The sequence below is a fragment of the Lipotes vexillifer genome, unplaced genomic scaffold (assembly GCF_000442215.2).
Source record: "Lipotes vexillifer unplaced genomic scaffold, Lipotes_vexillifer_v1.1 scaffold1656, whole genome shotgun sequence".
NCBI lineage: Eukaryota > Metazoa > Chordata > Mammalia > Artiodactyla > Lipotidae > Lipotes > Lipotes vexillifer.
The window spans coordinates 374811-387308 of NW_006791665.1; the positions used below are offsets into that span (position 1 = coordinate 374811).

Consider the following 12498-nt stretch of genomic DNA (forward strand, 5'->3'; position numbering starts at 1 on the left):
GAAAGAGTGGAAAGTGTGTAAAGACAAATTACTTCAGAGTACTGTGTAGTTCTTGTCTGGTTTCAGACAAGCACCTGAGAGTTTTTTAAGGGGAGAGAAGATTATATATTGTTTTTTTTAAAAAAATTGGATCTCAGCCTGAAATTCATCTGTAAAGAATTATTTCATTTCTTAATACCTTAGATTTGTTTGCACATCAAATAAGATTTACTATGTTTTTTTGAGAAACTATGTGAATTGTAAGAAATGGAGAGTAATTCAGGAAATATCAGTATATGAGCAACTTTTTAAAATGAAAGACATCAAATATGAGTAAAAGAAAGAGTAAACTATAGAAGAAAGTAAATATGGTCTGCAATAATATAGATAAGCTGTTTCATACTAAGCAATTTTGTCAAGATTTGAGAATTAATTTAAATAATCAATAACCTTAGACTATTGTCATTTCATTGATTGCAGCATCAAATGCTAATGCTAATGGTGAATAAATAAAATCAAAGATATTTTCTTTTCAGCAATTAGCTTTAGCAGATGAGAGAAAAGGGAGCTGATATTCATGCCATGCTGAAGAAAGCTAAAGATTTATAAGGAGGTGCTCTCCATTCTTTGTGAGCTATAAAGTCTATCCAAATAGCAATATCCTCTCTGGCAGAGAATCTGCTGCTCGTGCTAGCTATGTGTTATTGCATTTGGACTGTCTCCATCTGCAAATGTTGACTTTTCATCTGTGACCAAAGAAAAAAATCTGTATGAGGAATGTGTAAAATATTTAATCCATGTTTAGTTGTTAACTAAAGGTTTTGTCAAATCCTGCTTGTGTGGGAATTCTGCATTTGTTTCTCAAGGTGACTGTAGATGCTTTCACAATGTTGGGTTAAATTTAAGCCATAAACGAAAACTCTGATGAAGTTTTTTACTTAGACTGAGAAATGTAAATACTTGTTTCAATCATACTTTCACATTCCAACACCTATATGTGACCTAAGTAATCAACTAATCTACAGGAACAATTGATTTATGATTTCTTTGCCCTGTCTTGGACTTCTCATTAGTAGAATGAAAATTACACTGAAAATTTGATTATCTGTGACAAACCACAGTGGTATTTAATTAAGGAATAAGAGATTGGTAGAGGTCATGAATCAGAATTTAGTCTTTTACTCTCAATTTTTAGATGAGAAACTAGGAGACGTGGAATCTAAAATTACTTTCACAAAGTTCATGCAAATTCATTATTTTACTGGGGCTCAGATCTATTTCTATTTGCTTGAGCTATGATGATCATGTGACCTGAGATTTCTGGACTAGTTCTGATTTTAGATATTCTATGCAAGAATCTCTTGAAACTAACATGGGATCAAACAAAAGTTATTCAGTGAATGAATGAGAAATGTTTTTCCCATAGGTATACTCAAGTTTGCCAGATCTACTTTTGGATTTAGACTGTCCACATAACTATGCTGTACTATTTTATATACAAATCTGAGTTTAAATGGCAGTGAAATTTGTACCCCTTGATTGTTTTTCTGAGCAGGGTAATAACTGATATTTATTCCTGTGTGACAGTGATTTTAAAATATTGGTTGGACAAGGATAATGTGATCTAAAGTAGAGATCATGTATCAAAAGGGAAAGTGAGCAATGCTGAATGGTTTCCTCTGTTTTCATGCCAATGCTCATATTCAAAATTAACTTTTACTATTTTTAGGTTGGAAGCAAATTAATCGATTTGATTTGTATCTGCAACTGATCAATAAATATAGTGTGTGGAGACAGTAGGAGGGCCTATCAAGTGACTTTACCTGACATTCTTTCAGGTCCCTGCAGATTTCCATAAATATTTAGCTTTAGCTTTCCACTCAGGGTAATCCACGAAAATGATAAGAAATTGTTAGGCTACTACATATTGTCTCACAAAAAATTTAAAAAGAATAGAGATAAACTGAGGGTGAAAATGAGCCAGTAAAAATACTAATTTTTTGGTTTTGGTCTCCTAGAGATAGTAAAATTATCTAAAAGCGTACTGGGTGAGAATATTTGTTTCCCTGAAATTTTTAATAGGGAGATTCAGTAAGAAAAGGAGCAAGTATAATAATTAAGATTTTTTTCAGTAAATTAATAGCAAGTACAAAGCAAAATTACAGGATAAAAGCCTACTTAAAAATGGAAATTTCTTTAAAACAAGGAAAGAAATTTTATCACTGTGCCTAGAAATCAGGCAAACTGCTTCAGCAAGTCCAAATCAGTGGATGCATCTTTCACTTTAAGATGTTTAGTGATGCACAACTCTTTGCATACTACACTCATGCTACCTTTTAAGGTATCTTCTTCTGGGGAAAATACAGAGAAACTGGAATTTAACAAATGTTTTGCATAAAAATGATTATATATGCTCTTAACCACAAAAAGGACCATTATAACATGACAATCAGATATGTTTTGCATGGAAGAGGTATTTTTCTATAATAAAAATTGAATGAGACAAAAATTGAGTGAGATGTGATGAATCTGAACCAAAATGATATAAAAATGACATCTATTTTACAATTCAATTTTCACAGTCGGTTTAGTCTTATTTTACCCAATAGTAAAAATTCTACGGAAAATTTATTCATGTAAAAGTGCAAACCATCATATAGTATGAAACCTAACCAGAAATATGAAAGGTCTCATGATTTTTGAAAAAAATATCAGTTTATCAGTTTCGATCTTTGGAATTAAAGGGTTTCAAACCATCAGTTTGAAAAGCAGTGGACAACAGGCCAGAAGGTACTTGTTAATTATAGCAGTGAGTTAATCAATGAACTAACAATTCTGCTTCCGGGTATAATAAAATGAGATCAAAGCTCATTCAACTATCCTACCATTTAAGTATAGCTGGAGATCCATTAAATTGGATAGTTTCACATTTTAAACCTGCATGTTTAAAAGTCAGCAATTCAAGCAGCTCTATGACAGCTGTTGATGCCTAAATCATAGGAAAATTATTTTGTTTGGTTTTGAACAGGAAGATGGAGCAAAGATGGAGAGGGAAATACATTGAGAACTGATATAAACATTAACTGAGATGACTTTCAAGAAGCTTTTTATGTGCTTTTGTTTTTGCTTTCAACATTTAAATGCAGAGGCAGATGGCTTGGACAGTTTTATCAGCACTTGTGTCTTTATACATTAAAAAATGAAGAAAGATAACCAAACTCATAGATTGCAGATTGTTAAAGGGGACAAATAATTTAGGCTTTTTAAAAAATCAATAAATATTTCAGTGTTAAAATAATCATGATGGGGGATTTTAAGTACTTTTTTTGAGAAAAAGGAAACAGATTGGTATAATGCTGAAATTGTAGAAAGTATTTATAGGCAGCTTTAAATCCTGGTCTGGATTCTAAATAGATATTGTATGATGTAACACAAATAGGACCTCAAAATTTATGAAAAAATTGGAGAGACAGGGAAACATAAGTGCACACATGCACCAAGCACACACACATGCACACACACCATCTCAAAATTTATTAAGAATCCAGCACATTTCTGACACATGTAATACATGTTAAATATTCAATGTTGAGGGAATTATGAAAAGTAAATATAATTATTCAACAATTAAGATGATTCCTTATAGTGATAACATTAAAAATAATTATATGTCAAAGATAAAGGATAATATTTCAGCGCATATAACTTTTGCAGTATTAGCATAAAATCCCTGACATTTTAAATGCTATATATTTGATGGAGAATCATGAATTATTTTCAATTATATTTTGGAAAATGACAATATTAAATATCAATGCTTTATAAAGAATGTTTTTCTCCCTTTTAAAAGTATAAAACAGGGCTTCTCTGGTGGCGCAGTGGTTGAGAGTCCGCCTGCTGGTGCAGGGGACACGGGTTCGTGCCCCGGTCCGGGAAGATCCCACATGCGGCGGAGCTGCTAGGCCCGTGAGCCATGGCCGCTGAGCCTGCACATCCGGAGCCTGTGCTCCGCAACGGGAGAGGCCACAACAGTGAGAGGCCCGCGTACCGCAAAAAAAAAAAAAAAGTATAAAACAAATCAGTAAGTGGTTCTAAAAATGAGAAAAACTAACTGGAAACTATTCAGTGTTTAAGATGCTTCAGATTATAAACTTTTAAAAGACCAGGACTTTCAAGGAACCAGTAGAATGACTGTGTTCTCTTTAATAATTCATAATAAAAATGCTTCTTTTTTCTTTCTACCAATTCATGATACAGACTTTATGGAAGAAAACTTGGAAGCACTGTTATTTCCCAAAATAAAACTCGTGTGTGTGTGTGCATGTGTGTGTGTTTCAGGGCAACCACTGGAAATTATATATAGGTCCAAATAAAAAGAGTAAAATTTTCCCTATTTAATGTCATGTCCCAAAATAAAAACTTGCCAGAGAATAAACAAAGTAAGCTTTCCATGAATGCAGCTAAATTACATAAGCAAATTGTTATAATGTAGTTTAGTATATATATTTTTTTCCTTTTTCTTTCTATTTTTCCTTTTTTTTTGCTGACTTGACTCAGTTCTGTGGCCTTGGCTACTAGCTGGTCAGTTTCCTTTCTTCAGTAAATCCACATCCCACCACTTCTCTTCTAGAGCCCTCACACTTCTAGGTCATTATGCACCCACCCTAATTGCCCCAAAGTTAAGGTACCAGATGTCTTGAGACAGACTCTGTGCCCCAAAGTTAAGGTACCAGATGTCTTGAGACAGACTCTGTGCCCTAAAGCCTGAGAAATTTTTCTAATCAGTCAATCCACAAAGGGCCCTGGAAACCTAGCTACCTCCACCCTGCTTGGCCATACATACACTGCCCCCTACAATTCCAGCTTATTGTTACCCTGTTCTTGGTACAACCATCTATGTGCCCCTGCCTGGTGGCCTTTTCTCCTTTAGGGCTATAAGTAACAAAAACTGGCCCTCATGCAAGTGCCATCATTGTGTTGTGTCGCACTTTTCGATGGATCTTTAAATTTTATATAACAATCAGGTACCTAAAAGACTGACCTAAGAATCCACAAAACTTCTGTAAATTTATTTATAGACTTTATTAAAAGCCTTCAAATTTATTTACAAGAATGAATCATAAGTAAAATTTTCAAAGAGCAGTTAATATTATCTAATGGAAAAACCATTTTTTGCAAGTTAAATATTTCGTACAGTACACACAAATTTTAACTGTAAATGTCTTAAATTGTCAGTTATCTGTAAGAACTTTCAGAAAAAATGTAGAAATGGAACTTGGAACAAAGTCCCTCTGTTGCCTTTTAAAGAGACAAGCCTCCCTAAACCCTACCTCCTTCCCAATGACACATTTTTCTCCTCTCTTGGCTCACTGCTTTTAAGGCAATTATTTGTTTCCCAGGATAGACCCAAAACTCCATGAGGATAGTGTTGACATCTGCTTTGTTCACTGCTATATTCCTGGTGCCTGTCACAGTGTCAGCATATAGTAAATACTCAGTAAATATTTATAGAATAAATAAATGTTATCAGTTCTGAAAAACAATATACTCTATTTGTTAAAATGTGTCATTAAATGCTGAAGACTTAGGGTCCACATATACTTATAGACGCACACAGATGCACACACACACACACACACCCCTAGTGTTCTCAATTCTTGGGTAATATTCTTAATTTAATAAGATGACAATGTATATTGGATAAGACTATTTAAAAAATAATCTTGCATATTCTCTCTTTTTTATGTACTCAATAAAAACCTGATGCTATTAATATTTCTAAGGTAGCTGATAATTTATTTTTTACTTTGGGGATATTAACAGGAAAAGAAAAACTTATTAATGATTCTGGAAAAGTAAAAATTAAGGATTGATTTATAGGCCTCAATATATATTATACATCAAATTGGTGATTATCTCTGTTGACGTCTAGAAAGGAGTGAACATTTTTTTTAATATTTAGTTTTTTATTTTATCTTTGGCTGCATCAGGTCTTAGTTGTGGAATGTGGGCTCTCTAGTTGTGGCGCACAGGCTCAGTAGTTGTGGCATGCAGGCTTAGTTGCCCTATGGCATGTGGGATCTTAGTTCCCTGACCAGGGATCTAACCCATGTTCCCTGTATTGGGAGGTGGATTCTTAAGCACTGAACCACCAGAGAAGTCCCAGGAGTGAACATATTTAGCAGAGAAGTTAAATTATTCATTTATTAACTATCACAAAGTATTGCTAAGGCAAAGAGATTTGTTGTTGAGGAAGCTTTTGGTATGATGTTTGAGAAATCAGAATCTTCTAATTACTTAGGGTGTGCCTTTTAAGCAGAGGATATCTTTTTTTTTTTTTTTTTTTTTTTGCGGTATGCGGGCCTGTCACTGTTCTGGCCCCTCTCGTTGCGGAGCACAGCCTCCGGACGCGCAGGCTCAGCGGCCATGGCTCACGGGCCCAGCCGCTCCGCGGCGTGTGGGATCTTCCCGGACCGAGGCACGAACCCGTGTCCCCTGCATCGGCAGGCGGACTCTGAACCACTGCGCCACCAAGGAAGCCCAAGCAGAGGATATCTTTAATAATTTCTCAGAACATTTTCAACATCATAAAATTTTAATTAACAATTAACATTGTTCTTAGATCATTGCTATTGCTAAGCACTATGAGGAATCAGAAGGCTAATAAGTTGTTTTTTTTCCATCAATGGATTTTAAATCTAGTTGAGAGAAAACAAAAATGTATACTAATGAATGACATTTTTGTCTTTTGTCCCCCAAAAGACAAAAATGTCATTAAAGTAAGAGTTGAGTGAGTGAGCTCAATTAGGAAATTCATTATTCATTAATAAGGGAAGATCTGTGGAAATCTTCCAGGTGCATGTAAAACATGAATTGGCAAAGTTAGGGAAGCTTGCTGTGGTACCTGGGAAGCAAGCTGCCCCTGGAAAGAATCAGTAATTAAATGAAAACAAGCCAGGCAAAAAGCATCTTCCAGGCCTGCGATCCTGAGGAGCATTGATTGGTTTGAGCAAAATGTGTTAACTTTGTGGATACAGAGTCACTGAACACACCAAAGCGAAACTAAAAGGGAGAAATTAGTTTGAACTTTTAAAATGTGGGCAGAATTCAGAGGACAGAGAAAGGCTCATAGAGAAGATTAAATTAAATACCCTAGGGAGTAAGTAATCATTCGAGGTTTGTGAGAGAAATAGTTTTAAGTAATGAACGCATGTTTAAAAAGATAAAACTATTTGCTCTTGAGGGGATGGGACTATGGGTCAGATGCGAAGGAATTTTAAGGTTATTCTAAAGAGCAGATTTTAGATTTCAAAAATGACTAAAATTTCCGTTTGTATGTAAGAGTACATTTTAGGCATATATTTTTTTCACATCCAGTGTCCGTTTTAATGTTGTCTGTGTGTTGAGGTCTCAGGTATTTGCCACCAACTCTTACCTATCTCAGCAGGTATTTCTTTTTTAACATGTAAGAAATAACTAGAATATTATTAAGAAAAATAGATGTTAATATAAAAACCCCACAATTATTGGGCACTTAAAAATATTAGTAGTGCTAACTTGGACTTTAGCAAAGACCTACATTCCAATTGTTGGCTCTTTTAATAGTTGAGTAGAAAAACTTTCAGGGATGTTTTCTTCATTTTTCTCTACATTTTTATTCTGACAACTCTCTACTTTTGAAAATGCTTTATGCCTCAAGCGTTCTTGCCTATCCACTTAACCTCATTCGTAAAGTCAATTCCTAATTTTCAAGCTACCACTTATCATTTGACTGTTTAATCAAGGGGAAAAAAAACAATGACAACAAAAAACCTTTTCCTTAACCACTTGACACTTGTTGTTTATCAGTAAAGAACTGATGTCCTTTTTACATAATCAGAGAAGAGTTTACTTTCAAAATCATGGTTAAAATGTTTTAGATTGCCTGCTGGTAAAAAAATAAATAAATAAAAGAGAAATATCTATGATGACTTATTTTCCCTTTGAATATTAGACTCCATGTGACCCAATTTGCAACTTAGCTAGACTTTCACATTAGTGAAATTTGGGTTATTTAATACACTTAGAAATCAAAAAAATAGGTTAAGCTTAGAAGGACCCACATGTTGTCTTTGAATGCAAATGGTGTCTTTATTTACTGGGATTTCACAATGTCAACCAGTCAATCAGGTGTATCTTTAGTAATATACTTTAGTTAAAACATTCTTTAAAATTATTATTTAACTTTCTAAAATGTTGCAAAGTTATTTTCATTGGATTTCATGCTAAAAACACATGTTTATATGGAAAAACATTTTGTATAACCTTTACAGTATTTTTTTTTTTTTTTTTTTTTTGGCTGTACGTGGGCCTTTCACCGTTGTGGCCTCTCCCGTTGCAGAGCACAGCCTCCGGATGCGCTGGCTCAGCAGCCATGGCTCACGGGCCCAGCTGCTCTGTGGCATGTGGGATCTTCCCGGACCGGGGCATGAACCGGCGTCCCCTGCATCGGCAGGCGGACTTTCAACCACTGCGCCACCAGGGAAGCCCTACAGTATTTATTTTTAATGTTATATTTCAAGTAATACTTTTTATATTCAAGGATTTGATATGTAAGCATATATTTCAACATTGCACATAAAATTTTTGTACTTTTCACTATTTCTCATGAATATGAGTTTTTTTGTGGAGAAGTAGGACATAAATCAGTAATAATACATATGTCATGGAAAAAGTTCATCAGAAATGATATGTCATGTGTATATCTGTTTACTCATGTCTGTCTATTTATTTTTCTATCTGTCTGTATCTCTAGATATAAATGAAGGCTTAAGGAAAAGAGATAATTCTCACCTCAAGTAAAAGGAATTTTATTCCTCCTATGTTATTCTTAAAAAGATGGGGAATCATATCTTTGAATTGTTTACCTTAATACAATTTTCATGAGCAAACGAGATCACCAATGCACTTTTCCTCTAAGGAGATAATTTTAAATGAAAACTCTAACCACTTTCTTTCCTTATTTTGTCTCTTGTCCTCTGCAGATGGGCCTCTGGGCCCCCGAGGATTAGCTGAAGCTACAGAGATGTGCACTCAAGAGTGCTTGGTTTTGGGTCACTCTGATAACTGCTGGATGCCTCCTGGCTTGGGTCCCTATCAACACCCTAAATCACCTCTCTCAACCTTTGCACCCCAGAAAGAATGGGTCAAGAAGGACAAGCTTGTGAATGGGCACACCCTGACCAGAGCCTGGAAAGAAGATAGCAACAGGAACCAGTTCAATGACCGTAAGCAGTATGGTTCCACCGAAGGCCATTTCAACAATGGCAGCCACATGACAGACATTCCTCTGGCAAATCTGAAGTCTTATAAGCAAGCAGGAAGTGCTATTGAGAGTCCTAAGGAGCACCAACTCTAAAAAGAAAAAGGCTATATGGGACCTAATAACTTTAAACTAAATAGACATGTTAATACTGTGTGCGTCAGAGCTTTATGTATTCAATAGATCTCTACAACTATGCCCCTTATAGCAGGGATATCCATAACTTTGTGTTAGCACCATGGAGGATACAATGTTTTACCACATAAGAGAGAGAAGATAGTTCTACTAGCCATGTGATCTTGTTTACTAGGATTGATTAAACTCTCCAGAGGTCTCTCCATTGTGCAAATATCCTTTTTTTTTTTTTTTAACTGCATTTTATTTTGACCCTGGACTGCTGCTATGAACAATAGAATATGCATTTGGAGAGTAAGAAAGTTCCATGGATTAGAGTGACTGACAAACATATCCAGTTAGAAAATTGTGCTCTTTTTTGTTGATCTGTGCTGGGACTGCTATACTTGACATTATACTTCAAACGAAATTTAAAAAGATAAGCATTAAACCTATTGTGCTGTTAACAACATTAGTGGACACTTGTAAGTCAATCAGTGTTAAAGTATCTGTAAATATAAGCAAGCTATTATTAACAACTTTTGTGTACTTATACCGTTCCCCTAAAAAACGTTGTAGCATAATTCTGTTTTATGGTTGCTTCTTTTCTTTTTTTGTTTGCCTCTTTGTTGCTATTTTTGTTGTTTCTTTTAGTGAAGTGTTTCTGAGTCTGTCTTGACACACATTGTTCAAAAGATCTCAGATACTTGTAGTGAAAATAAAGGTTCTGGAATCTCGCTTCTTTTATGATAGCTTATGATGCTGGAATTCTATAAGAAATAAAGATAAAAAATGAAAACTTTATATAAAAAAAGGACTTCTGCAAAAGCTTGGAAATTCAGAACCTATTTTCTTGACATCCTTATTTTCAAAGTAGGCAAAAGCAAAATCACTTATTTAGTAGCATTAACTGAGATAGTAATGGGAAAGTGTTATCCTTCAGAAAGTGATATATCCTGTGCTTGTCACTCATGCAAAACTAATGTATTAAATTAGCATATATTGAAGAAAAATTACTATTCAAAAATAGTTTCAATTGGGAAAATGTGTGTCTACAACTTTGTTGAAATGGCAGTTTGTGTTGATCCTCATATACAATAATGTTGTTGTAACACAAGTGTTAGACCATAGTCACAAACTATTTAATGTGTTGTGCCTTCATGATGTAACAGAACATTCTCCAGGTAGGCTAGTTGGGGGAAATTAAGGGATAGATCTCTAATTATTGCTGTTTAACTGTTTGTTATCATAGTTGGTCAATGCCGGCAGGTACCAGCATCTTGTCACTTAGGTCAAACCAACAGAGTGACAGCTAATGTTAATAAGATCTCAGTTGCACGTGCAAACAAATCCAAATTCGAGCATTCTTAGGAGGTTTTTGTTAAGGCATGACAGATGATTTAAACAAATAAATAGCATGCAACAAAATGTCTTTATTGAAAGAAGTGAAAGTTATCTTAATGCCACCATTCAACATCAGTTTAAAAGTAAAAAATAAATAAATAAATGGTTTGCTAATCTGATAGGTAATTTGTTCTTACCAAAAATAAAATTACTTTGTAAATAGCAATTCACATTTTTCCACAGTATAATGGAAGATAATGGGTAGGAGTGCATAGCTTATTGCAGTACATATTTGTCGGTTTGTGAGGGGTGTTTGATGACTTTGACACAATAAATATCTAAACAATTATCCTTGTTACTGCTTTGCCAGTTCTACATTATTTACAATTATTCAGCTCTTGCAATAAATGTTCTGAATTCCTGACTGCAGTGTGTTAATTTGTGGTCAAAATCCAAAGTGATGATTTTTACTCTAATTGTTAGATAAGTATATGTTAATAAAAGTTAACTTTTAATTAGAAATCAAAGAAAATTTATTAGGGGTTTAATAATACCTACGTTCTGAAAATAAGATTCCAAGTTAGGGTTAAATTCCCCTAATGATCTATGAAATCATTTTCTTGGGAAATTCAGGGAGAAAGTTCACCTTCTAGTCAAGATTCATACAAGTTTCATCGAAGTGAAATCCCAAGTCAGAAACTGGGCAGGTAACATTGGTTATTTAGTGAGATTATCTTCTTCACTCTTAGTATCCTTTAATAAGATTTCATGAAACAAACTCTCAAACATTTCATTGCTGGCAGAAGAGGACTATTCAGGGATTGAGGCCTTGAAACAAGGGCCAAAACTTCAGCTATATTTATTTCAGGTTAGGAAAATAGGATCAGAAACTGCAAAGGATAATAAGACACACTCACACATATGCCATGTGTTTATATTCACCACAGAGCAACTGGATCAGAGTTTTAGGGTAAGTAAACAGGTCTGACTCTTTCTCCACAGCTTTTTGAAGAGTTGTAAAATAAGACTCAGGAGATAGTGACATGGAGGTAAAGATATTTGCTTGGACCAGCGGCTGTATGTGAGACCCTAACCCCTCACCTCTGAATAAGCCAGATTTATCCAGTAGTCTGTGGCGCCACCCTCCTTTCCTTCACAGGGGCAGAGCCTGCCCTAGGACACAGAGAGTGAATGAATCCTGGAAACGGGCCACTCTTGAAAACAAAAATCCATCCCTGCTCAGTCCCTCCCTCCATTTTTTACCAGTCAGATGTCATTCCTTTCTGCCTTGAAGAGTGGAAGATGAGAGAAAATAAAATAATTATGCTCCTACCTTTTCTTTCCGTAAAAGAGTGGAATAGAAATGCCTTCCTCCAAACCAGAAGTTTGGAAAAGAAACTCCCCATCCCACCATATTTCTTCTAATAAATATGACAATATCTACTCTTATCAAGGCATTCAGTTATATGCTCTGTAAAAATTAAAATAAGTAACATTACAAACCAAACTGAAATATTTACTCATTAAGTAAATAATACAGTCATGATAACTAATCTTAAATATCACCCACATTATTTTATTGCGTAGACATTGAATATTATAAATCACATTTACCTGGAAATCAAAGGCAGTTACATTTCCTAGGAAAGCACACATATGAAATGTATAAAAATAATTACTTTTAAAGTGATTATCAAATGCTACAGGCTATATGCCACACATTTTCTAAGGTAGATATAGAAATAAATTTATTAAGCTAA

At 34.7% G+C, this 12498-nt stretch overlaps 1 protein-coding gene across 1 annotated transcript in view; it reads left to right on the forward strand.

Annotated features, from left to right (window-relative positions):
* The window catches only part of LOC103085826 (protocadherin-9-like), a 377376-nt gene extending 366706 nt beyond the window's left edge, over positions 1-10670 (forward strand). Inside the window, exon 3 of the mRNA XM_007464484.1 lies at positions 9003-10670. Within this exon, the coding sequence (XP_007464546.1) occupies positions 9003-9376 (374 nt within the window). The 3' untranslated portion in view covers positions 9377-10670. The remainder of the gene's footprint in view (positions 1-9002) is intronic.
* Positions 10671-12498: the final 1828 nt, after the last annotated feature.